At 45.8% G+C, this 27,532-nt stretch overlaps 1 protein-coding gene across 6 annotated transcripts in view; it reads left to right on the top strand.

Annotated features, from left to right (window-relative positions):
- Nucleotides 1-27,532, top strand: part of DGCR2 (DiGeorge syndrome critical region gene 2) — an 80,539-nt gene that overhangs the window by 9,043 nt on the left and 43,964 nt on the right. For all 6 annotated transcript variants that reach the window (XR_005239160.2, XR_012089542.1, XM_037994842.2 and 3 more), the window contains exon 2: nucleotides 24,998-25,120. Coding sequence is in view for 4 of the 6 variants with exons in the window: in XM_037994842.2 (XP_037850770.2) it covers nucleotides 24,998-25,120 (123 nt within the window). In the remaining 2 variants the exon portion in view is untranslated. The remainder of the gene's footprint in view (nucleotides 1-24,997; nucleotides 25,121-27,532) is intronic.

Raw genomic sequence — 27,532 nt, forward strand, 5'->3', positions numbered from 1 at the left:
TTTGGTGGGAGATGGTATTTAGAAAGCAAGATTTTGGTGGTAGGTGTGTTTATTGCTAGGTACTAGAGTATGCTGCAACTCCATCTTTTCAGTCTAGCCCAAGAGGTATGTCTCTATGTGCATGTGTCTGTCTCTGTGTGTGCATGTGTGTGTGCGTGCATGTGTCTGTGCCTGGGTAAGTTCATACTGGTTTTTTTTTGTTTTTTCTTTTTTGAGACGGAATCTCGCTCTGTTGCCAGGCTGCAGTGCAGTGGCGTGATCTTGGCTCACTGCAACCTCCACCTCCCGGGTTCAAGCAGTTCTCCCCGCTCAGCCTCTCTAGTAGCTGGAACTACATGCATGCACCACCATGCCCAGCTAATTTTTGTATTTTTAGTAGAGATGGGGTTTCACCATGTTGGCCAGGATGGTCTCGATCTCTTGACCTCATGATCTGCCTGCCTCGGCCTCCCAAAGTGCTGGGATTACAGGTGTGAGCTACTGCGCCTGGCCCATTCTGTTTCTTTAGTTCCAATCCAGCATTACAGGGTCTTGCTTTCTCTGTTTCATGTTTGTTTCTCTTTTTTTCTACAGTGAAAACCCTGGCTCCCAACGGCATCAGTAGGTTTACTCATTTGCCTAGTCTTACACTGCACACAGAATCGTTTCAGAAGTGCTGCATTCACACCACTAGTAACAGCAGACCTACTAAGTTGAGTTTAATTTTTATTTATTTATTTATTTTTAGCTCTTTGTGTTTTCAGACTGATGGTATATACTCAAGAGTGTTGGGTTCAAAAGCCACTTGGATTAATTCTCTTACACAATTAGGTTCAAAACTGTGTTGTGGCAGGGCAGGGTGGTTCACACCTGAAATTTCCAGCACTTTGGGAGGTTGAGGTGGGTGGATTGCTTGAACCCAGAAGTTCAAAACCAGCCTGGGCAATATGGCATCTCTGCAAAAAATAGAAAAATTAGCTGGGTATGGTGGCGCATGCCTGTAGTCCTAGCTACTTGGAGGGGACTGAGGTGGGAGGATCATTTGAGCCTAGTGAGCAGAAGTTGCAGTGAGCCGAGATCATGCCTCTGCACTCCAGCCTAGACAACAGAGCAAGACCTGCCTCAAAAACCAAAACCAAAACAAAAAAAAAAAAACCTGTTTTGGTTTGAAACTACGTTTATTAAATAATATTGAGAGTGGTATTTACTGTAACCTCAGTATTATAACAAGCCCCTCTTTCATTACACTAATTGGTAAGGAAGCATCTTAATTTTGAACAGGTTTTATCATTTTCCTAGGTAAATTTTTTTTCTTTCTTTTTTCCTTTTCTTTCTTTCTTTTTTTTTTTTTTTTTTTTGAGATGGAGTCTCGCTGTGTCACCTGGGCTGGAGTGCAGTGGTATGACCTTGGCTCACTGTAACCTCTGCCCCCTGGGTTCAAGCGATTCTCCTGCCCCAGCCTCCCCAGTAGGTGGGACTACAGGTGCAAGCCACCACGCCCGGCTAATTAGTGTATTTTTAGTGGAGATGGGGTTTTGCCATCATGGCCAGGCTGGTCTTGAACTCCTGACCTCAGGTGATCCACCTGCCTCAGCCTCTGAAAGTGCTGGGATAACAGGCATGAGCCATCATGCTTGGCCAATAATTGGATATTTTAAAAATAATTATTTTTCGTTTCTGAGAGTCCTGAGCCTTGGTTGACGTACTTTTGTCAAAACTCTTGGCAAAACACTTTTTCAGTTTCAGTTTCTTCCTGGAGACCAAAAAAAAAAGTGGGGGTTTAGATGTTCAAGGGCTATTTGGGCCCAAGTGCTGACATTGTGAGCTTGTTGGTGTAATAGGGTCTCAGTTTCCCCAGCCTTCACCCTTTGTGTTTCCTGTCCGTCTGATCGCTTGGGTTTGTGCTCTGATAGTCTTTGGGCATGCAGTGGTATGGGGGAGCTGTCTGAAACAGGGCCTGAGGTTGGCCTGGGAGTTTGGGTGTAGTTGTGCACACCCTTTACCTGACAGACTCATTGTGGAGGGGTGACGAGTGGGGCAGGTGGTAGGTCCATTTTGGAGATTAGGATACTGAGGCCCAGAGAGGTTAATTAGCTTGCCTGGTGGCATCACTTAGCTTTTAAGTAGAAGCAAGAACAGGAATCTCAGGACTGCTGTCCTGAGCCCCATGCTTTGCCTCCTGCACCATGATTCCAAAAGGTGATGAAAGAGCTGTATGGCAGAGGGAGCTAAGTGGAGCGCCACCACCTGGGGCCTCCTGCCTAAGAACTGGGCACCTTTTCACGGGGTTGAGCATCGCTAGTGTTCACAGTTCTGACTGCACCAGCATCTTGTGTGGGCACTGGTGCTGTGATGTCTCTTTGGGCTTGGGTGATCAATTCAGGCCAGCTGGTGACCACCCTCTGTGATCTCACCATACAGTAATTGCATTCAAAGCGATCTGTACGTTTCCAGAAGCTTGGCAGGCTTAGTAGAGAGTCACCTTCTTTTGTATGGATGGACTTTGTGAATTTTCAACCGTGTGGATGTATTACTTCTTAAGAAACACTCATGAAAGTAAAAGATGAGGAAAAGGTATTTTAAAGGGAAAAAGTTTCGTATAACTGAATATAAAACGCATATTAACAGAAAAAACAGATCTAAAATGCTTAGAACCAACAAAAAATTTAATGAAATTCTAACTTAATGCTGTTGCATATTTCTGCTTTGTAATTGCAGCATGAGATGTGATGATGCCTTTTTATAGGAAGTAGGTACTCTCATTAACCTCATTTTACAGATGAAGAAACAGAGCTTGGGAGACTAAGTGACTTAGCTAACGTCACACAGCTTTTAGAGTCATGGAGTGGGTATTTGAAACCTGGGCAGCGTAGAGCTCATGCTGTGATATTGCAGAGCTTCATGAGAAGTCTTCGGCTCTTTTTCCATTGACTCCTTGTCTTTCTCCTTCCTCCTTTTCTTTCTTTCTTTTTTTTCAAATTTAATTTTATTTTGCTTTAAGTTCCGGGATACATGTGCAGAACGTGCTGGTTTGTTACATAGGTATACATGTGCCATGGTGGTTTGCTGCACCTGTCATCTAGGTTTTAAGCCCTGCATGCATTAGGTATTTGTCGTAAGGTTCTCCTTCCACCTTTTCAATGTGAACCTCCCCACCCTGCTTTTCTTGTCTTCTTCCCATTGCTTCAGCAGGCTACAGGCGCTGCAGCCCTGACTCCTCAGTGCCCACCCCTGCTGTGTCCACGCAGATGCCCACAGAAAGCTGACACTTCCCCACAGCCTATTCCTACAGTCCCTGCCTTGGTTCTTAGCTGATGCTGTCATCATTATCAGCCCCACCCCATCCCCGTTTCTGAGCATCAGGCACCCTGATCAGCACTTGGCACGTAATAGCTCCATTAACCTTACCTGTAACCCCACTTTTTGGATAGAGTTTTTGGTGTGTTAAATCTTGTGCTCAATTTAGATTTTGAAATAAGTGCAGGAAATGAAGCTTTCAGACCGCACATGTTTCCTTTGAACGTTCTTTAAAGACCCCATATGATAGGAGTTTGGACCCACTCTGCTAGACAAGGGAGGAACTGGGCAGAGCTACCTGCCCATGGCTGGTCTGTAGGCTCAGTCTCCTTTTAGATGCCTCAGATTTCTAGTCTTACTTTCTTGCAGGAGTTATTTTGTTCAGTTATCCTTAGGACTTTAAAATCCCTCCATATTTTATGTGTGCTTTTCAGGGTTAGGTGGCCCCACTGCTACCCCAGTTTTTTGGTTTTTGTTTTTTGTTGTTTGTTTTTTTTTTAAATAAAATAGCGTAAAATATACCACCATAACCACTCAAGGTTCAGTGTTCAGTTCATTCAGTGTTCAGTTCGGTAGTGCCAGAGTATGTACCTTGTTATGCAACAGGTCTCTAGAATGTTTTCATCTTGCAAAACTGAAACTCCGTACCCGTTGAGTAACTACCCTCCCTTGTATCTCTCTCTCCAGCCTGGCAACCACCGTCCTACTTCCTGTTTCTAAGAGTTTGACTACTTTAGATACTCCATATGAGTAGAATCATGTAGTATTTGTCTTCTTATGTTTGGCTTATTTCACCTCAAGGTTCATCCGTGTTGTAGCATGTGTCAGAGCCTCTTTTTGAGACTGAGTAGTGTTCCACTGTGCGTGTACTGCATGTTGCTTGTTCAGTGTGCACTTGGATTGCTTCCACCTTTTAGTTACTGTCAGTAGCTCTGCTATGAGCATGGGTATATGAATATCTCTTTGAGACCTAGCCTTCAATTAATTTGGGGTATATACCCAGAAGTGGAATTGCTGGATTATGTGGTAATTCTGTTTTTAATTTTTTAAGGAAATTCCATGCTGTCTTCCATAGTGACTGTACCATTTTACATTCCTACCAATGATGTGCAAGAGTTCTGATTTCTTCACATCTTTGCCAACACCTGTGGGTTGTTTTGTTTTGTTTTTTTTGACAGTGGCTATCCTAATGGGTGAGGTGATAGCTTATTGTGGTTTTGGCTTACATTTCCCTGATGAATAAGGAGGTTTTTTTTTTTTTTTTTTTTTTCCCCTTTTGAGACAGTTTTGCTCTGTCACCCGGGTTGGGGTGCAGTGATATAATCGTAACTCCCTGAAGCCTTGACCTCCTGGGCTCAAGTGATCCTCCTGCCTCAGCCTCCCATGTAGTTGGCACTACAAATGCGTACCACCACAGCCAGCTAATTTTTTGATTTTTTTTTTTGATAGAGATGAGATCTCGCTTTGTTGCTCAGGCTGGTCTTGAGCTCCTGGGCTCAAGCAATCCTCCCACCTCTGCCTCCCAAAGTATGAGGTTCATATTCTGATATGTGGAGTCCAATTGTCTAGTACCATTTGTTGAAAGGTTATACTTTCTCCATTGAATTGTCTTTCTACCTTTGTCAAAATCCATTGACTACATTTGTGTGGGTCTATTTCTGATATCTGTATTCTGTTCTGTTCTGTTGGTCTCTGCATCTGTTTTTTTTTTTTTTTTCAGATAAAGTCTCTGTTGCCCAGGCTGGAGTGCAGTGGTGGGATCACAGCTCACTGCAGCCTTGACCTCCCTGGCTCAAGTGATTCTCCCACCTCACCCTCACTGAGTAGCTGGGACCACAGGTGTGCATCATCATATGTGGCTAATATTTTTAATTTTAATTTTTGTAGAGACTGGATCCCTATGTTGCCCAAGCTGGTCTCCAACTCCTGGGCTCAAGTGATCCTCCTATCTCAGCTTTCCAAAGTGTTGGGATTACAAGTATGAGCTATTGTGCTCAGTGTGGTCTGTGTATCTTTACTAAGCTTTTGATCAAAGACTTTTTTAATTTTGAAGAAGTCTGATTTGTCAATTTTTCTTGTTATGGTCATGCTTTCTGTGTTTGTCTAATAAATCTTTGCCTATCCCAAGGTTACAAAGATCTTCTCCTTCCCCAGTAGAATCTGAGCTTCGTGGGGGCGGAGACACCTTTTGTTTCTCATCCTGCTCTTCTCACTTGTGTCCCGCACAGCATCTGGCCCCTAGGAGGTACACGGCAGTGTTCATGGAAGGAGCAGATGAGTTGTCTTAAGGATTCATAATAATGTATTCTAAGCACTTGATATACTGCCTGGCACATGCAAAATGAGCATTCAGGAATCTGATTTGGCTACAGCTGTTCTTTCTCTTAGAGAAATTGGCTTATGCTATCCTGTAGCTATGATTGAAATGTGGTGTGAATGTTGGATGAAACTGCTGGCTGATGTTTACATCAGATGCGAGATAACTCTCACTCCAGTTCTGTCCCACCTTCCTGCCCTGGTCTTATTCCCAAGTATGTAGCCCCTCCTGCCCGAACCCCCATGAAATAAAGACTGATTGCAGGTTGCTGTTCTTTTCTTGAAAGTGGCACTCATGGAATAGATATGCTTGGCAGACCTGCTTTCTTCTCTTTCATCTTATATGATCACTTCCTTTTTCTTAGGACCTTCCCTTCTTTTCTAGGATAACTTATTTTTTTTTTTTGAGACGGAGTCTCGCTCTGTCGCCCAGGCTGGGGTGCAGTGGCCGGATCTCAGCTCACTGCAAGCTCTGCCTCCCGGGTTCACGCCATTCTCCTGCCTCAGCCTCCCGAGTAGCTGGGACTACAGGCGCCCGCCACCAAGCCCAGCTAGTTTTTTGTATTTTTTAGTAGAGACGGGGTTTCACCGGGTTAGCCAGGATGGTCTCGATCTCCTGACCTTGTGATCCACCCGTCTCGGCCTCCCAAAGTACTGGGATTACAGGCTTGAGCCACCGCGCCTGGCCTAGGATAACTTATTTTAAACAGGGCCTTCTTCCCCAAACATCTGCCTGAGGAGAGGCCACAGGGCAGAGCAGCTGAGCCAGTGTTTTGGTTGGATAGGATCTACAGATAGATGGTAGCAGGTGATGGTCCCTTCACCTCCTGGAGGTAGAAGATGCTTTTATGAGAAGGAAATGCTGAAGCATAGGCCTTGTCCCTTTGTTCTTGTGTGGTGTTCCCCAGTGTCAGTGTTGTAACCCCTTGGGCTGTGGGAGATAGTGGCTGGCAGGCCCCTAGCGCTTGGCAACCCTACTCCCTCTCCGCTGTCACAGGAGAGCTGACCACCTGCCTCCAGTGATGGTGATGGGGAGTCAGGAGCTCCAGGGTCCAGAGGAGGAGTGACTGAGGGTGGAGCCTTCACTTAGAGATTCCACTTGGCCCAGGGGCTGTTTGGAAATCGGTTTGGTGGTTATGTGTTTGGGGAGCTACTGCCATTTAGGGAGCCATATCAAAGAAGTTGTGGGCATATTTCAAAACTACAGCAAGAGTGTTTGCAGGTTTAAAATATTCTAGTAACTGGCCACTGGTAGGGAAAAAAAGTACAATATGTTGGTACATCCTTGGCTTTGTGCCAATCTGGTGGTGGGGCTCTGGTATCCCTGGGCTTTGTGTAGCGAGCCCCCAGAGGCTCCACTGGCTGCTGTCTCAGTGAAGGAAATGGCTCAGAACTGGAAAGTTTGGACCTGGTCCTCTGAGGAGTGAGAACGCAGAACCCCAGCCAGGTGCTCTGCTGGCTTCAGGGATGGGGATTTGGGTGAAAGAGCCCACAACCTGGCCTCTGATGCCTGTTCTGCTGCTGCCAACTTGATGTGGGACACTGAGCAGGTGGGTCAGCCCCTCTGAGAAGCGAGCTGACTGGACTAGATGGGCGTTTCAACACATAGAACAGCTTCAGGCCCTCCTTCACATTTTGCTAATGAAACTTCCAATCCTATCATTTTCCACGAGCCATGCATGTCTCGCTCCCCTTTGAACTCTGGGCCCTCGTGGATGAGGACCTGGCTGGTCCCTGAGCTCCTTGTGGCTTGAAGTTCAGATGCTGGCATTCTTTGTGCTACAGCCTGGTGGCTGCCAGTGCAGAGGATGCCCAGGCCTCCAGGTAGCAGCAGTCTTCACTGCGCCTCGCTGCTGCGACACAGTGGCAGGTCAGACTGCACAGAGCCCCTGGCCATGGTTCCTGCCTCCCGTCCTCTCTTTGCCCCTATGGGTCGCTCTCAGAGCATTTCAGAGGACCTCCCAGGATTGTTCCTAGGGGTGGCGTATGTGAAAGTTCAGCAGCTGAGCATTGTTGGAGTGATTTTCTCCTTTGGGCCTCATGACCTCCGTGGAAGTCAGGAGGGATAGGCAGGGCAGGATGATCACCTCCATGCTTTACAGATGGAGGAAGCAGCCTGGCAAGGCTGAGTGGGATTGCACGGGCCAGGAGCTGAAGCCTGCTGTTTGTCTTGCGACAGATCTCTGGGGCCTCTTTCCAAGCCAATCTCCCTGCGTGGTTCCAGGAAGCCACAGGGGCGGGGAGGTTGCTGCTGGTGCTATGGGGCAGTGGCAGTGACAGGGAAGGAGCTAGATGGGCTGCAGGGGAGAGCTGCAGGGACTGATGAGCCAGGACCCCCAGGAACCTGGGTGTGGGGCTTTGAGGGAAGGTTAGAGGTGGCCCTTGGACCCCGTAAAAGGGCAGATGGCATTTAAGCACTGTAGAGAAGGCAGGGAGTTTGTGATATGATCACAGTTGGTTCTGGAATGGTCTGTGCACTGTTTGGAATGCCAGGTCCTGCCTTTCCTCACTTCCTAGCTCTACCCTCCCAGGTCTGCTCTCTGTGTTGATGCAGATTGGTATTCTGATGATCTGCTCCTCCATTGCCAGCTGTGTCGCTTTCTGGAGTTACAGCAAGCACATCCCGTGAAGCTGTCTGGTCCCAAAGTCCCTTAGGGGCCCTGGAGTACAGCGTGTCTTCCAGAGCACACGTCGCTCCCTTCCCCTGTGGGCAGCACTTGTTCAGGATGGATGCTTGCCGGAGGCTTGCCCTATGGCCCCTGGTGGCTCAGATGTTGGCCATCTCTGAGGCCCCATTCAAGGCCCTTATTATTCGCTCTCTTGTCTCAGGACAGAGGTGACCGCTCCATTTAGAAGGTCACTGAGCAATATGCCCTCTGTTTTGTCTTTTGGTTATTTTGCTATCAACAGTGCTCTCTTCTTTCTATTTTTTTATTTTTTTGAGATGGAGTCTGTCTCTGTCACCCAGACTGGTGTACAGTGGCACGATCTTGGCTCACTGCAACCTCTGCCTTCCAGGTTCAAGCAATTTTTCCCACCGCAGCCTCCCAAGTAGCTGAGACTACAGGTGTGCACCACCACACCTGTCTAATTTTTGTATTTTTAGTAGAGATGGGGTTTGCCATACTGTCCAGGCTGGTCTTGAACTCCTGACCTCCAGTGATTCACCCGCCTTAGCCCGCCAAAGTGCTGGGATTATAGGCGTGAGCCACTGCGCCCGGCCCTGTGTCCCTTCTTGAGGGCATCTGGAGAAGAGCTAGCTGGCCCAGGGCAGAACCCAGCATCCACAGCTCTGGTCTCCTAGAGCTACATGGTCACCTGTTACAATAGCCCAGCCAGCCCTTGACTTTCAAATCCTCTCCCCTCTGCTGCTGCTGCTTTGAAGTGTGGTGCTGGACAAATCTTCCTTTCCTAGTAGCAACTCGTATGGAGGGTGAAATGACCTGTGGGAAAGCCCCACTGGGAACCAGCTGCCAGCTCTTTCCAAGGCAGAATGTGCAGTGAGGCTTTCCTGCCCAGGTGTGAGCAGGCCTGCCAGGGATGTTGGAACCTTCTGGGCACTCCAGCAGGGCATGGGTGTCCCCTGCCCCAGGTGTGGGAGCCTGTGTCTGATGGGTCTCAGACTGCTCTGGTGGAGACCTATCCTAGTGGGCTGTGAGTAGTGCGAGATGGGCTGGAATTTCTCTTGCATTTCTTTGCTGGGAGTGTTTTGATTTTCTTAGTGATGTAGCTGTGGACTTGTGTACTTCTGCTGGTACTCTGTCTCCCTCTTGTTCTTTGTGGGCACATGTTGAGGAGAAATCAATTCTAAACAATTTATGCAGCATACTAAATTTCACACAGTAATTTGAGACAGCTCAGTTTACATGATTTAAAACAAGGCTAACACTTGCTGACAAAGAAGAAATTGAATCTAGAGAAAGAATCTGTATTGCAGAGACATGTGGGTTTCTGCAGGGCATGAATCCACTAATTCCCAAGCTTTGCATAACCCAAAGCAGTAGCTCTCTAAGTGTGCCCAAGGGTCTCTGGGGGGTTCCCTGACCCTTTTAGGGGCTCCGTGAGGTCAAAAGTGTTTTCATAATAATACCGAGGTGTCATTTGCCTCTTTCTCTCTTTCTCACAAGCATAAAGTAGCATTTCCAGAGACTGTTTGATGTGTGATGACATCATTGCTCTGACAGCTAATGGGGTGTATGCTTGGGATTCTCTTGCTCGCTCGCTCTCTGTCTCTTTTTTAAGAACGGTGCCTCACTCTGGTGCCCAGGCTGGACTGCAGTGGCCAGGTCGCAGCTCACTGTAACCTTGAACTCCTGGGTTCAAGAGATCCTCTTGCCTCAGCCTCCTGAGTAGGTATTACTACAGACAGACACCATCACAACTGGCTAATTTTTATTTTATTTTATTTGTAGAGTCAGGATCTGGCTATGTTGCCCACGCTGGTCTTGAAATCTTGAACTCAGGTGATCCTCCTACCTTGGCTTCTCAAAGTGTGGGGATTATAGGCATGAGCCACCACACCTGGCCTCTGTTTTTTTAAAAAAATTTCTTTTTTATTGTAGTAAGATACACATACAATTTACCACTTTTTAAGTACACAATTCAGTGGCTTTAAGAACATTCAGAATGTTGTGCAGCCAGCACCACTACCCATTTCCATTTGGTAGAGACAGAACTTTTTTTTAATCCCAAACAGTAACTCGATACTTTTTAAACAGTAACTCCCCAGTTCCCCTGCCCACAGCCTTTGGCAATTTCTGTCTGTATAGATATACCCATTCTAGAAATTTCATACTAATGGAATCATGCAATATGTTGTCCTTTGTGTCTGGCTTCTTTCACTTAGCATTCTGTTTTCGTAGTTCATCCATGTTATAGCATGTGTCAGTATTTCATTTCTTTTTTAAATTGCGGCAAAATATATATAACATAAAATTTACCATGTTATCTTTTTTTTTTTCCAGAGACAGGGTCTCACTGTGTTGCCAAGGCTAGAGTGCAGTGGTGCAATCAAATCATAACTCACTGCAGCCCTGACCTCCTGGGTTCGAGCGATCCTTCCATCTCAGCCTCCTGAGTAGCTAGGACCATAGGTGCATGCCACTATGTCTGGCAAATTTTTCTATTTTTTTGTGGAGATGAAGTCTCACTATGTTGTCCAGGGTGGTCTCAAACTCCTGGCTTCAAGCAATCTTTCTGTCTTAGCCTCCCAAAGTTCTGGGATTGCAGGAATGAGCCACCATGCCCACCCCCATTTTAACCATTTTTAAGTATACAGTTATTTCAGTGGCGCTAAGAATATTCAGAATGTTATGCAACGAGCACCATTACCCACTTCCAGAACTATTTTGTTGTTCCAAACAGAAACTCTATACCCATTAGACGATACTCCCTATTCTCCTCACCCCTAGTCCCTGGCAACTGCCATTCTACTTTCCATCCTTACGAAATTGACTACTTGGCCGGGCGCGGTGGCTCAAACCTGTAATCCCAGCACTTTGGGAGGCCGAGACGGGCGGATCACGAGGTCAGGAGATCGAGACCATCCTAGCTAACACGGTGAAACCCCGTCTCTACTAAAAAATACCAAAAACTAGCCGGGCGAGGTGGCGGGCGCCTGTAGTCCCAGCTACTCAGGAGACTGAGGCAGGAGAATGGCGTAAACCCGGGAGGCGGAGCTTGCCGTGAGCTGAGATCCGGCCACTGCACTCCAGCCTGGGCGACAGAGCCAGACTGCGTCTCAAAAAAAAAAAAAAAGGAAATTGACTACTCCAGGTACCTCTTATGAGTGAAATCATATATTATTTGCCTCTTTTGTGTCTGTCTTCTGTCACTTAGCATAATGTTGTCCAGGTTCATTCATGTTGTAGCATGTGTCAGAATTGTCTTCCTTTTTATGGCTGATGGATGATCACATTCACTTTTGTGTTTTATTTTTTGTCTCACTCTTTCACCCAGGCTGGAGTGTAGTGATGCGATCTCGGCTCACTGCAACTTCTGCTTCCCAGGTTCAAACGATTCTTGTGCCTCAGCCTCCCGAGTAGCTGGGATTACAGGTGTGTGCCACCATGCCTGGCTAATATTTGTATTTCTAGTAGAGATGAGGTTTCACTATGTTGGCTAGGCTGACCTTGAGCTCCTGGCCTCAAGTAATCCACTTGCCTCAGCCTCCCAAAGTTCTAGGATTACAGGCAAGTGTGGTGAGCCACCGTGCTTGGCCCACATTCACTTTTTTTAAAAAAAAAAAAAAACAGAGTTTTGCTCTTGTTGCCCAGGCTGGAGTGCAGTGGCACAACCTCGGCTCACTGCAACCTCCGCCTCCCTGATTCAAGTGATTCTCGTGCCTCAGCCTCCCAAGTAGTTGGGACTACAGGTATGTGTCGCTACACCTGGCTAATTTTTGTATTTTTGGTAGAGACAGAGTTTCACCATGTTGGCCAGGGTGGTCTTGAACTCTTGACCTCAGGTGATCCGCCCACTTCAGCCTCCCAAAGTGCTGGGATGACAGGTGTGAGCCACCGCGCCGGGCCCCACATTCACTTTTGAAGCGACACAGTACACCATTACTTGGTTGCCCATGGGGTACTACATGCCTGCTGTTTTTATGGCGGAATAATACTCTTTTGTATGGATATACCGCATTTATTTATCCTCTCATCTGTTCTGGCCACTTGGGTTGTCTCTGCCTCTTGGCTGGTGTGAATAATGCTGTTGGGAACGGTGGTGTGCCAGCATCTGTTTGAGTCTGCTTTTAATTCTCTTGAGTACATGCCTATGAGTGGACTCATGAGCATTTGATAATTCTAATAAAAGGTTAAAACCTTTGAGCAGGGGCTTGGGATTCTTGTGTTTAAAAAAATTCTCAAGTGTTTTTTTTGAGACAGGGTTTCGCTCAGACGCCCAGGCTAGAGTATACAGTGGCGCAATATTGGCTTACTACAACCTCCATCCACCTCCCAGGTTCAAGTGATTCTCCCACTTCAGCCTCTGGAGTAGTTGGGACTACAGGAGCGTGCCACCACGCCCGGCTGAGTTTTATATTTTTTGGTAGATACAGGGTTTCATCATGTTGGCCAGGCTGGTCTTGAACTCCTGACTGTTCTGACCACCTTGGCCTCCCAAAGTGCTGGAATTGCAGACGTGAGCCACTGTGTCTGGCCAAATTTCTCAGTTTTAATTTCTGATAGAGTAAATATTGACAGATATAACCCACATAAATAAAAGCTCTTTGGGGTCTTCAATAATTTTAAGTGTATTAAGGTGTCTTAGAATGAAGAAGTCTAGGAGCTGCCAATGTGGCAGATTTTTGTTTTTGTTTTTGTTTTTAAAAACGGAGTCTCGCTCTGTTGCCCAGGCTGGAGTGCAGTGGCACAATCTCGGCTCCCTGCAACCTCTGCCTCCCGGGTTCAAACAATTCTCCTGCCTCAGCCTCCTGAGTAGCTGGGACTACAAGCACGTGCTACCATGCCCCGGCTAATTTTTTGTATTTTTGGTAGAGACAGGGTTTCACCATGTCAGCCAGGATGGGGCCGTTCTTATTTTGGTACTGTGGCTGGCATGTTGTGGGCATGGATCGTTTCATAAAGTGTCAACAATCCATTGGCTAAGAGGAGCTGGCCTGCCTCTGCTATGCTACAGCAAGGTGATAGGCATCACCAGAAGGCCTGGGACAGGACCTTGTAAAGCCATTAGTGGAAAGGGTTGTTTTTTTTTTTTTGACACAGAGTCTTGCTCTGTTGCACAGGCTGGAGTGCAGTAACGTGATCTTGGCTCACTGCAACCTCGCCTCCCCGGTTCAAGTGATTCTTGTGTCTCAGCCTTCTGAGTAGCTGGGATTACAGATGTGTGCTGCCACACCCAGCTAATGTTTGTACTTTAGTAGGAACAGGGTTTTGCCTTGTCCAGGCTGGTCTCAAACTCGTAACTCCTAACCTCAAGTGATCCTCCTACCTTGGCCTCCTGAAGTGCTGGGATTATAGGCATGAGCCACTATAGCTGGCCAAGGGTGAATTTTTTTTTTTTTTTTAAGATGGAATCTTGCTCTGTCACCCAGGCTGGAGTGCAGTGGTGCAATCTCGGCTCACTGCAACCTCCGCCTCCTGGGTTTAAGAAATTCTCTGCCTCAGCCTCCAGAGTAGCTGGGATTACAGGCATGTGCCATCACGCCCAGCTAATTTTTCTGTATTTTTAGTAGAGTCAAGGTTTCACCATCTTGGCCAGGCTGGTCTTGAACTCCTGACCTCGTGATCCACCTGCCTCAGCCTCCCAAAGTGCTGGGATTACAGGTGTGAGCCACCACGCCCGGCCAAGGGTGACTGTTTTTAAGCAACTCTATATGTCGCGGAAATTGCACTTAATGCTTTACAGAGAGACTGTGGAGGATATTGAGAAAGGACAGGCAGTTATTTGTTGTTGGTGGTGTTTTGTTTTTTTGAGACAGGCTGGAGTGCAGTGGTGCTATCATGGCTCACTGCAGTCTTGGCTTCTCAGGCTGAGGTGATTCTCCCGCCTCAGCCTCCTGAGTAGCTGGGACTACAGGCCTGCACACCACCACACCTGGCTTATGTTTTGTATTTTTAGTAGAGCTGGGATTTCACCATGTTGCCCACGCTGGTCTCGAACTCCTGGGCTCAAGTGATCCACCTGCCTTGGCCTCCCAAAGTGTTGGGTTAACAGGCATGAGTCACCATGTGTAGCCGTGGAAACGCAGTGTTGATGTCCAGCTAAAGCAATGCCAGTTTGACCTGTCGGAGTCACCATCTGGCGTGCTGTGCTGGATGCAAGCTCTGTCATGTCCTGGAGTTGACTTGCTTTGTTCATTACCACAGCCCTGTCACCCGGAGAACTGCCTGGCACAGAGTAGGTGCCAATGTTAATGAGTGATCCACATCTTCAGTTGCTTCCAGAATAGACCTGGCTTGACAGGTGGATCAAGAAGGGAGAAAACCTTCCCTATTGGAGAACTTTTGACACTTTGTTGTCTGCTAGCAGAATATGGGAAGATTTTGAGCTGTGCAGTTTATCAGGCATTTAGTGAATGCCTTCATGTGTGGGGTGTTGGTGATATGGAGTATGGGGCAGCAATAAAGATGTGTCTCTTGGCCAGACACAGTGGCTCATGCCTGTAATCCCAAAACTTTGAGAGTGTGAAGTGAGAGGATTGCTTGAGCTCAGGAGTTCGAGACCAGCCTGGGCAACATAGCAAGACCTTGTCTTTACTAAAAATAAAAAAAAAAAAAATTAGCTTGGTATGGCGGTATGCGCCTGTAGTCCCAGCTACTCAGGAGTCTGGGGCAAGAGGATCACTGGAGCCCAGGATGTCTATGCTGCAGTGAGCTGTGATCATGCCACTGCACTCCAGCCTGGGTGACAGAGTGAGACCCTGTCTCAAAAAAACAAAACATTTACATGTATGTAAAATGTCCCTATCTGTATACTCCAGAACAGGGTTTGGCAAACTACACCTGCAACTGGCCCCCTTTTTTTTTTGTTTTTTGCGATTGCTTTATTGGACATGGCTATGCCCAAGCATTCCCATATTATCTGCGGCTGCTTTAGCTCCACAGCAGCAGGGTTGAGCAGCTGTGGCGCGAGAGGGTGACCTGCGAAGCGGGAAATACTTATCTGGCCCTTGAGGGAAAAGTTTGCTGACCCTACTGAAGGTGTGAAGAAAAGAACAGAGAAGAGCTGCTTGAGAAAACAGGGCTAGGCCAAGGAGGCAGACTAAGGGGAGTTTAGGGAGGGATTCCTGGTGTGTCTTGAGACCTGGGGAGAGGGGATACCATGGACTAAGACCCAGCAGTCGGGAGCCCAGCTGTGTTCAGGATGTAGTAAGACAGTCATTCTGCTGATAGCTTATTTTTCCTCTTTCGATAACTATTTTTTTAAAGTATTTGGAGAAAGAAAGAAAAGAACAGAAAATTCGTATGGGGGCTATTTTAGCCGGAGCCGTCTGGTTGTAAGGAGTAGCTGTAGGAGGAACTTTTCCCTGAGCCCAGGTAGGAAGCACAGCCATCCTTGGGGTCATGGGACTGTGAAGGGTGTTGCTCCCCTTTCTCAGCCCTTCTAGTCTTACCCCTTTCCTCTTTCTGCCTCAGGGTGCACAGAACTTTAAGTGACAGTCTCAGTCTGGCTAGCGTGGACCTTCCCACTCCCATCACCTTACAGACTCTTCTCATTGGCCCAGCCTGGGGCAGGGCAGGTGGCACTCATGAAGTGGCCAAATGGGCACTTCTCAAAGAGGAAGGCTCTTTGGGCCTTAGGAGCCTTTCTCAGACATGCATAGATTAGAGAGTGGAGAGAAGAAGTATTCTTTGAGTGTGTTTGAGTTATGGACACTAAGTGTGGTCTGCTATGCTCTGGGAACACAGGAGTGAACAGTGCAGAAATGACCTGTGCCCTCAGGAAACTTTACTTTTTTAGACAGAGCCTTGCTCTGTTGCCCAGGCTAGAGCGCAGTGGTGCAATCTCAGGTTACTGCAACCTCCGCCTCCCGGATTCAAGCAATTCTCTGCCTCAGCCTCCAGAGTAGCTGGGATTACAGGCACCCGCACCACACCTGGCTAATTTTTGTGTTTTTAGTAGAGACAGGATTTCGCTATCTTGGCCAGGCTGGTCTTGAACTCCTGACTTCACGATCCACTTGCCTCGGCTTCCCAAAGTGCTGGGATTACAGGCGTGAGCCATTTCACCTGGCTGCTTCACTTATATATCAATATATGTATATATAGGTTTACTGTATACCAATATATAGGAAGCCAGGAGTGACAAGTACTACTTAGAAGCAGCCAAGGCAAGGCAAGGCAAGGTGGATGTGGTGCGTGGGGGAAGGGGCCTTGTTTGCCAGAGAAGACTTGGCTGACACCAGGACATTTGCTTTTGGAGGAGATATGGGCATGGAGAAAGAAAACCCACAGGGTTGTTACTTATTACTTCTTACTCAACTATTTCAGAAATAATTTAAGGTAGTGCATTGAAGTTTTTCTAGGCCTAGGGTATGATGTGTTAGGGCGTAGATTTGGAGGGCTGTGATGTAAGCTATGAATTTACTTTGAACAAAACCGTAGGTTTTTTTTTTTTTTTTTTTTTTTTTTTAACAGAATGGACACTGTTAAAATGTTCTGCTGGGCGGAGTAGCTCAGGCCTGTCATCTAAGGTGGGAGAGTCGTTTGACTTTGAGGCACCGTGATTGTGCCTGTGAGTAGCCACCACTGTACTCTGGCCTGGGCAGCATAGTGAGAGTCCATCTCTAAAAAGTAAAAAAGAATGTTCTGTTGTTAAATTTCTATTCAGTGAATGAACTCTTTCTCAATATAGTTTGAGAAATTAGAGGGTTTTTTTTTTCTTTTTTCTGCATTAGTCTTTAAAAAAATTTTTTTTTAACTTTGTGGCACAGTAGTTACATGTATGGGGTTTATATGATATTTTGATACAATCATAAAATGTGTAATGATCAAATCATGGTCATTGGGGTATCTATCACCTCAAGCATTTATCACTTGTGTTGGGAACATTCTGATTCTACTCTTTTTATTTTGAAGTATAGAATGAACTATTATTAACTATAGTCATACTAGACCTTATTCCTTATTTCCTTTAACTATGTTTTTGTACCTATTAACCAGCCTCTTTTTCTCACCTCTGCCTTTCCCAGCCTCTGGTAACCGCCATTCCACTCTCTAGCTCCATGAGTTTAACTTTTTTCCAGCTCCCACATATGAATGAGAACATGTGAAGTTTGTCTTTCTGTGCCTGGCTGATTTCACTTAACATAATGTCCTCCAGTTCCATTCATGTTCCATTTTTATCGCAAAATAGTAAGAAATTAGAAATTTTTACCATAAAACTGAAGACCTAGAATATGTTGAGGAAGAATGGAGGGTTCCAGATTCTTTTTTTTTTTTTTTTTTTTGAGACAGAGTCTGGCTCTGTCGCCCAGGCTGGAGTGCAGTGGCCGGATCTCAGCTCACTGCAAGCTCCGCCTCCCGGGTTCCCGCCATTCTCCTGCCTCAGCCTCCCGAGTAGCTGGGACTACAGGCGCTGGCCACCTCGCCCGGCTAGTTTTTTGTATTTTTTAGTAGAGACGGGGTTTCAGCGTGTTAGCCAGGATGGTCTCGATCTCCTGACCTCGTGATCCGCCCGTCTCGGCCTCCCAAAGTGCTGGGATTACAGGCTTGAGCCACCGCGCCCGGCCTCCAGATTCTTGATCTAATGGTTAGTTGTGGCTAAGGGAGACAGATCTTCTGGCCTAAAGGCCAGAAGAGCTCATGCCAACTGCTGATTCACTCATCAGATAGTTCTTCAGTACCGGTCATGGGGCAAGCCCTGGGTTTATAATTATGAAAAGGACCTAACTCTTGTATGGATGGCGGAGGTGAGATCTGGTAGGCCAAGGCTGTCTTTTCCAGAAGAGCAAGTACGTTAGATGGGCCATGATTCAATTTAGTTCTTCAGTTCCAGGCATATCTAGTCCTAGAACACAGGGTGCCTGGAGTTTTAGCCTCGGGGTCAGTATCTTTTGACCTCAAGATGGTTTCCTGTTTATTTAAACAGAAATCTATTTCATGATAGTTATTTTTTTTTAAACAGCCTTATTGAGGTATAATTGACTTATAATAAATTATACATAAAGTGTAAAATTTGAGTGTTTTTTTTTTTTTCCTTTGAGACGAAGTCTTGCTTTGTCGCCCAGGCTGGAGGGCAGTGGCGCGATCTCAGCTCACTGCAAGCTCCACCTCCATCTCAGCTCAGTGCAAGCTCCATCTTGGTTCCCGGCATTCTCCTGCCTCAGCCTCCCGAGTAGCTGGGACTACAGGCGCCCAGCACCACGCCCAGCTAATTGTTTGTATTTTTTTTTTTTTTTTTTTTTGAGACGGAGTCTCGCTGTCTCCCAGGCTGGAGTGCAGTGGCCGGATCTCAGCTCACTGCAAGCTCCGCCTCCCGGGTTTACGCCATTCTCCTGCCTCAGCCTCCCGAGTAGCTGGGACTACAGGCACCCGCCACCTCGCCCGGCTAATTTTTTGTATTTTTAGTAGAGACGGGGTTTCACCGTGTTCGCCAGGATGGTCTCGATCTCCTGACCTCGTGATCCGCCCGTCTCGGCCTCCCAAAGTGCTGGGATTACAGGCTTGAGCCACCGCGCCCGGCCAATTGTTTGTATTTTTAATAGAGACGGCGTTTCACCATGTTAACTAGGATGGTCTCGATCTCCTGACTTCGGGATTTGCCTATCTTAGCCTCCCAAAGTGCTGGGATTACAGGCATGAGCCACTGTGCCTGGCCAAATTTTTTGTTTTTTGAGACAGAATTTTGCTCTTGTTGCCTAGGCTGGAGAGCAATGGCGTGATTTCGACTTACTGCAACCTCCGCCTCCCAGGTTCAAGCGATTCTCCTGCCTCAGTCTCCCAAATAGCTGGGATTGCAGGCATGCGCCACCATGCCCGGCTAATTTTGTATTTTTAGTAGAGATGGGGTTTTTCCATGTTGGTCAGGCTGGTCTCGAATCCACCTGCCTCAGCCTCCCAAAGTGCTGAGATTACAGGCGTGAGCCTCTGCGCCCGGCCAAATTTGAGTCTTTATGTATGTATAAACCTGTGAAACCATAATCACAGTCAAGATAATGAACACAGCATATCGTCACCCCAAATGTTTTCTCGTGCTCCTTTGTAATCCCTCCCACCCCCATCCCTTTCTGTCATGACAGCTGCAAGTGCATTTTTTAGATTTTTACATAAATATTGTCATACAATAGGTATTCTTTTGAGTACATGCTGGCTTCTTCACTCAACATAATTATTTTGAGATTCATCCGTGCTGTGCAATGTGTTAATAGCTTATTCCTTTTTATTGCTGAGTAGTAGTCCATTGTATGGCTGTACACAACTTACCGATTTGCTTCTTGATAGACACTGTTTGTTTCCAGCTTTTGGATATTACAAATAAAAGTACTATGAACAAGTCTTTGTATGGACATATGCTTTCATTTCTCTTGGTTAAATACTTAGGAATGGAATGGTCAGGTTATATGGTAGGTATATATTCAGTTTTTAAAGAAACTGTCAAATTGTTTTGCAAAGAAGTTGTACCATTTTACATTTTCACTGGGAGAGTTCCAGTTGCTTCACACACTTGCCACCACTTGGTATGGTCATTCTTTTTCATTTTAACCATTCTGGTAAGTGATTTCTCTTCATGGTTTTTTTTTTTTTTTGAGACGGAGTCTCGTTCTGTCGCCCAGACTGGAGTGTAAGTGGTGCAATCTTGGCTCACTGCAACCTCTATCTCCTGGGTTCAAGCAATTCTGCCTCAGCTTCCTGAATAACCGGGATTACAGGCGCCTGCCACCACACCCATGTAATTTTTGTATTTTTAGTAGACATGGGGTTTCATCTTGTTGACCAGGCTGGTCTCGAACTCTTGACCTCACGTGATCCACCCACCTCAGCCTCCCAAAGTGTTGGGATTACAGGCGTGGGCTGATGTGCCCCACCTCTTCATGCTTGAATTTGCATTTCCTTAATGACTACAGATGTTGAGCATCTTTTCATGTGCTTGCTAGCCGTCTGTACGTCTTGTTTGGTTAAGTGACCATTAAGATATTTTGCCTATTTAATTTATTTTTTTCTAGAGTTGGGGGTGTCTTGCTGTTGCCTAAGCTGGAGGGCAGCATTGCAATCCTAGTTCACCACAGCCTCCAACTCCTAGGCTTAGGCAATCCTCTTGCCTCACTTAGGCTTAGGCAATCCTCTTGCCTCAGCCTCCTGAGTAGCTGGGATTACAGGCATGTGTCACCAAGCCCAGCTAATTTTTTTTTTTTTTTTTTTTAAATAATGTAGAGATGAGGTCTTGTTATGTTGGTTTTGAACTCCTGGGCTCAAGTGTTGCTCCCACCTTTGCCTCCTAAAGTGCTGGGATTGCAGGTATAAGCCACGGCACCTGGCCCATGCCCATTTGAAAAATTGGGTTGTTTTCTTACTGAAATTTGAGAATGCTTTATATGTTCTGGATACAAGCAAGCCCTTTATCAGATACGTGATTTGCAAATGTTTTCTCTCTGTGTGTGGTTTGTCTTTGCATTATCTTAACATGTCTTTTGAAAAACAAAAGTTCTCAGAAAAAAAACAAAAGTTCTCAATTTTGATGAAGTCCAATTTATCAGCTTTTTCTTTTACAGATTGTATTTGTGGTAGATATATTAAAGGTATTGCCTAAACCAAGGGTGCGAAGATTTTCTTCTTGTGTTTTCTTCTCTGAGTTTTATAGTTTTAGGCTTCACCTGTAGGCCTATGATCTATTTTTATTTTTTTTATTTTTTTTTGAGGCGGAGTTTCACTCTTGTTGCCCAGGCTGGAGTGCAGTGGCACTGTCTTGGCTCACCACAACCTCCGCTTCCTGGGTTCAAGCAATTCTTCTGCCTCAGCCTCCCGAGTAGCTGGGATTACAGACATGCACCAACCACGCCCGGCTAATTTTGTATTTTTAGTAGAGACGGAGTTTCACCATGTTGGTCAGACTGGTCTTGAGCTCCCGACCTCAGGTGACCCACCCACCTCAGGCCCACCCGAAAGTGCTAGGATTACAGGCATGAGCCACCTCGCCTGGCTATTCTGAATTTTTTATGTGGTGCGAGGAATGGATCAAAGTAGTTGTTCTTTGTTCCTCTTTCTTCCTCCTCCTCCTTCTCTTCTTTCTTCCTCCTCTTCCTCCTCCTTTTTTAAACTTCATTTTGTAGATAAACTCCTTCCTTCTTCCTTTCTTTCCTCCTCCTCCTCTTCATTTTTCTTCCTAGTTTTCCGAGTACCATTCTGTTGAAAGGACTGTTCTTTCTCCAGGGAACTGCCTTTGCACTTTGTCATAAATTAGTTGGTCACATATGTGTGGGTTTGTTTCTGCACTCTGTTCTCTTCATCTTGATGTCTGTTTTTATGTTTGTGTCACACTGTCTTGATTATTGTTCCTTTGTAGAGGCCTCCAAGTTTCTTCTTTCAGTTCAAAGTTGTTTGGAGTATTCTAAGTCTTTTGTCTTTCTATATGAATTATAGAGTCACTCAGTTTCTACAAAAAGTCCTGCTGAAATATTGATTGGGGTTAAATTGAATCTGTAGGTCAATTTGCGTAGAATTGATATTAATCATTTTGAATCTACTAGTCCATGAACACTGTATGCCTCCCTAAAAGTTTAGGTCTTTAAAAAATGTTTTTTTCTCAGCAATGTTGAAAAACTTTCAGTGTGCAGGACTTCGCATCTTTTGTTAGATTTATACCTAAGTATTTCTTGTTTTTGATACTATTGCTAATAGTAATTTTTAAATATCTGAACTTATGGTAGAGTTTGTATAGAATTGACATTGATTCTTTCTTAAACATTTGGAGGAATTTTCCATTGAAACTATTTGTGCCTGGAGTTTCCTTTGAAGATTTTTAACTAAAAATTCAATTCCTTTTAGGGCTGTTCAGATTGTTTATTTATTTTAGAGTGAACTTTGCATTTCATCTTTCAAATAATTTGTGTATTTCATCCAAATTGTCAGATTTATTGACATAAAGTTGTTCATGCTATTACCTTATTCTTCACCCCTCCTCTGTTAGCCTTTTTAATTTCTCTGGAATCCATAGTGATGACACCTCTCTTCTGATAGTAGTTTTTTGTTTTTTGTTTTTTGTTTTTGAGACGGAGTCTCTTTCTGTCGCCCAGGCTGCGGTGCAGTTGCGTAATCTTGGCTCACTGTAACCTCTGCCTTCCAGGTTCAAGCGATTCTCCTGCTTTAGCCTCCTGAGTAGCTGGGACCACAGGCATGCGCCACCACACCTGGCTAATTTTTGTATTTTTAGTGGACGGGGTTTCGCCATGTTGGCCAGGCTGGTCTCGAACTCCTGACCTCAGATGATTTGCCCACCTCAACCTCCCAAAGTGTTTGGATTACAGGCATGAGCCACCACGCCTGGCCTGGTATTTTGTATTCTTTATTTTTTTTGCTGATCAGACTGTCTAGAGGTTTATTAATATTACTGATCTCTTAAAAACAACTTTTGTTTTTCTTACTTTTTTTCTGTTTTCAATTTCAGTAATATCCACTTCACCACACCCAGCTAATTTTTGTATTTTAGTATTCACCATGTTGGCCTGGCTGTTCTCAAACTCCTGACCATTCACCATGTTGGCCAGGCTGGTCTCGAACTCCTGACCTCAAGTGATCCGCCTGTCTCACCCTCCCAAGATGCTGGGATTACAGGCATGAACCACCATGCCCAGCCCTTGCTGGTTTTCTATCTGCTTGTTCTATCAAGAGGGTTATTAAAATCTCTGACTTTAATTGTAGATTAGACTATTAGCAGTTATAGTAGTTTTTGTTTCATGAATTTTGAAGTTTCTTTCGTAAATTTTAATAGATATGTAAACATTTAGGATTATGTCCTTTTGAATCAATCCCTTATCATTATTAAATGACCTCCTTTATTCCTGGTAGTATTTGCACTGAAGTCTACTTTGTGTGATATTAATACACTCCAGCTATCCTTTTTTTTTGAGACAGGGTCTCATTCCCGTTGCCCAGGCTATAGTGCAGTGGCACGATTATAGCTCACTGCAGCCTCAACTTTCCAGGGTCAGGTGATCCTCCCACCTCAGCCTCTCGAGTAGCTGGGGCTACAGGTGTTTGTCCCAATACCCAGCTAATTTTTTTGTATTTTTGGAGAGATGGCGTTTCGCCATGTTGCTCAGGCTGGTCTCGAACTCCTGGGCTTAAGTGATCTCTCTGCATCAGCCTCCCAAAATGCGGGGATTATGGGGATTACAGGAGTGAGCCACTGTACCCGCCCTTCTAGCTGTCCTTTGATTAGCGTTATGGTGTATCATTTTTTATTCTTTTATTTTATCTTATTTATGCCTATATAAAGTGAGTTTCTTTTAGGTAATATGTAGTTGTTTCTTGCTTTTTCCCCTATGTACACATTCTGCCTTTCAGTTGGAGTGTTTAGATCATTCCGTATGCTTATTGATTAGGCAAGTTTAATTAAAATCTACCATATTACCATTTGTTTTCATTTGTACCATCTGTTTGTCTCCTTTTTTTTTCTTCTTTTATGTTATTTTTTGTTCTCTTCTATGTTGGCTTGCTTGCTTTAACTCTTGCGTTATTTTAGTGGGGTTCATATTAACTTATTGCAGACTACCTTCAAGTGATGGACCACTTTACCTGTAGTATGAGAGCCTTAAAACAGTGTGCTTCTGTTTCTCTCTTCCCAGCTTTGGTGCTACTATTGTCAACATTTTTCTTCTGTGTGTGTTATAAACCCCACAATGTATTATCTGTGTTTTTGCTTTAAATAATTGTAGGCCAACAGGTTTTTCTTTCAGAACTTTAACATGTCACCTTACTGTCTTCTAGGCTGTGTTGTTTCTAATGAGAAATCTGCTGTCATCTTGATCTTTGTGTTTCTGTGCATGTCTTCTTTTTCTACCTGCTTTTAAGATTTTATCACTGATTTTAAGCAATTCAATTCCAATGTGACTTGGAGTTGTATTCTTTGTATTTTTGGTGCTTGCAGTTCATTGAGCTACTTGGATTTGTGGGTTTGTAGTTTTTATCCATTCGGGAAATTTTCCCCATTGTTTCTTCAGATGTTTTGTCTGTTCCCCCATGTATTATGGTATGTGAGGTTGTTTCACAGTTTACTGATGATTTGCACTTTTTTTTCTGGTATTTTTTCATTCTGTGTTTTAGTTCAGAATGTTTCTATTGTTATGTCTTCATGTCACTAATCTTTGCTGCTACAAAATCTAACCTGTTAATGTTCTGCAGTGTATTTTTCATCAGTGTTACAGTTTTTATCTCTAGGTAATAGGTTAGTAAAGGGTCAGGCATTCAATGTTTTCAGCTTTGCAGGCCATATAGTCTCTCCTGCAGCTACTCAGCTCTGCTGCTGTAGCTTGAAAGGAGCCATAGACAATACATATTTGTGGCTGTGTTCTGATAAAACTTGATTTTAAAAACAGATGGGGGCCGGGCACAGTGGTACGTGCCTGTAATCCTGGCACTTCGGGAGGCTGAGGCAGGCAGATCACTTGAGGCCAGGAGTTCAAGACCAGCCTGGCCAACATGGCAAAACCCCGTCTCTACTAAAAATATAAAAATTAGCTAGGCATGGTGGCACATGCTTGTAGTTCCAGTTACTCAGGAGGCTGAGGGACGAGAATTGCTTGAATCCGGAAGGTGAAGGTTGCAGTGAGCTGAGATCACACCACTGGCACTCCAGCCTGGGTGACAGAGTGAGACTGTGTCTCAAAAGTAAATAAATAAATACATTCATAAAATAAACAAATAGGAAGAGATTGATCTGGCCCGTGGGCTGTGGTTTGCTGACTACTGCCTCTTCCTTAATGGACTCTCATCCTTTGGTTCCACAGAGCTGCGGTGCAACCCTGGGCAGTTTGCCTGTCGCAGCGGCACCATCCAGTGTATCCCCCTCCCCTGGCAGTGTGACGGCTGGGCGACTTGCGAGGATGAGAGTGACGAAGCCAACTGTCCAGGTGAGTATGTTGCGTAGGCCGGGTACACACCAGCTTGTCTCTTTGTTGTAGCTGGGTGACTGTGCCTCTTGTGAGGGGTGGAGGTGTGTGCTGTCTTAACATATTGGAAAGTTAGTTTGAGCCGACCCCTTCCTCTCTCTCTCTCTATCTTTTTAAAAAATAGATGCCCAACCTAGGCAGATCCCAGAACTTACAAGATGGCAGGACTGTGGGGAGGCCTCTGAGATGCCCAGGAGGCCACACTTAAGGAGGCGCTGCACTCCCTGGACTTGCATGGTCTTGAGCGTGAACCCCTCCTGAGGGGTGGCACCCTGGCTGACTCTGACCTTATCCCCATCCTGGCTCTGGATGTGGCTGCCTCTTGATCCCGAGTGTGCTCTTTTAGGCTGACCTTGGCACGCCCTCCCCTCCTGCTCACTTATTCACCTGGAACTTTGCACTTGCAGGTTCTCTCCTGGCCATATGTAGCCTCCTAAAGATGTATGTAAAGGCCACAAAAAGGCTAAATCAGAGAACCAGGTTCTTTACCTGGTTTCTGCCCCAGCACCCTCAAGGAATACAGGGTACCCCATGAATAACAATGTTCACTGGATCCGTTGTTCTCAACTTGTGTTGGGTGGGAGGTGTAGTGAGTACTTACGCGTGTGTATGTGAATGTGTGAGACATACATATACATGTATCCACGAATTTGTTTTTAAGACTAGGTGGTGCCGATAAAGCCACTAAGGGGAAAGTGTGTCTTACACCAGCTTGAGAATCACACGCCTAAATGCTTTGGTCAGGCATGCAAACTCCTTCACAAACTGCTTTGCCAACCTGATTTATCACTACTTCCCCTTCAGTGGCTCAGCTGGGCTGTTGTTTCCTGTACCCACCCCCATTAATAATCTGGTAGATGTGTGCTTCCTTTATGTTTTCCTGGAATTCCCTTGTTCTGTTTCTGCATAGACAAGCCCTGCTGTCCTTCAGGGTATAGCTCAGATGCTACCACAGTGGGAGAATGTTTGTAGTCCCTCCTTTTATAGATTGGCTTCTTCCAGTCCCCCACTTGTCCCTCTCTTACAGCATCAGAACCATTGGTAATTCTCACCATGCCTGGTGCCCAGGCTTGATTTTTCCATCCAGACTATGAGCTCCCAGAGGGCAGAGACCTTTCTCCTTCCTTAGTGGGACTTGGCCTAGGACATGAACGGTGTGCCATAATTCCTGTAGGCTTAGTACTGAAGGAAAACCAATTCATTCCAACCAGGGTATTAGGTAGGGCATTAGGTGACATTTGAACTTGAAGGAGAATCACTTGAACCCGGGAGGTGGAGGTTGCAATGAGCTGAGATCATGCCAGTGCACTCCAGCCTGGGCGACAGAGTGAGATTCTGTTTCAAAAAAAAAAAAGAAAAGAATGCTATTTAGAGGGGGCCCCTCCTGATCATCCCTTCATCAGATTATGCATGTCTCTGGTGGGGGTGTTTGCCTTTCCAAATGGGGGTTTGGATGGTGTTGGCCGGGTCAGGAGCCTCTGGGACAGCCCTTTGACTGGGAGCCTCTCTGGTGGGTCTTTAGGGTCAAAACCCAGAGCAAGTGGATTCCCAGTGGACTTCCCACTGCTTGGGCTCCTTTGGCTGCTGGGTTCCCTGGTTGGTCAGCCTGGGGACGACCATGTGCTTATGAGTGGGAGCCTCCCCTTGTCTGGCTCATAGAGTGAGACCTTATATCCAGCCTCTTGGAGAATTCCTGAAGAGAGAACCAGATGATTCTTGATTCACTTTCTTTTTTTTTTTTTGAGACGGAGTCTCGCGCTGTCGCCCAGGCTGGAGTGCAGTGGCGCGATCTCGGCTCACTGCAAGCTCCTCCTCCCGGGTTCACGCCATTCTCCTGCCTCAGCCTCCCGAGTAGCTGAGACTACAGGCGCCAGCCACCGCGCCCGGCTAATTTTTTTTTTTTTGTATTTTTAGTAGAGACGGGGTTTCACCGTGGTCTCGATCTCCTGACCTTGTGATCCGCCCGCCTCGGCCTCCCAAAGTGCTGGGATTACAGGCGTGAGCCACCGCGCCCGGCCTTGATTCACTTTCAAATGGAAGCAGAGCTTATTTGCTGTTCTCAGAGTGCCATTTGGCTTTGCTTTTGTGGTTGTTTGTAATAACTATCCTGTTACACACACTGAACATAACAGTATCCACACTCATAGTTGCCGCCTTGTTCATTTTTCCACACTCTGAAGACTTGTTGAAGGCAAGGTTTGATTTCCCTTTTTGACCACATGGCCTGGAATGGAGGAGGCATCAGCTTTGCACTTGAGTATTGGCTTGAAGTTACATTGGTTGCTATATGTTTTCCCTAGACAGAAAAATAAAAGCTCTCATAGAAGCCGCGAGTTATGAGTGGTGGCCTGCACCAGGACTGAGCGGTGGTGA

This window comes from Chlorocebus sabaeus, chromosome 19 (assembly GCF_047675955.1).
Source record: "Chlorocebus sabaeus isolate Y175 chromosome 19, mChlSab1.0.hap1, whole genome shotgun sequence".
Taxonomy (NCBI): Eukaryota; Metazoa; Chordata; class Mammalia; order Primates; family Cercopithecidae; genus Chlorocebus; species Chlorocebus sabaeus.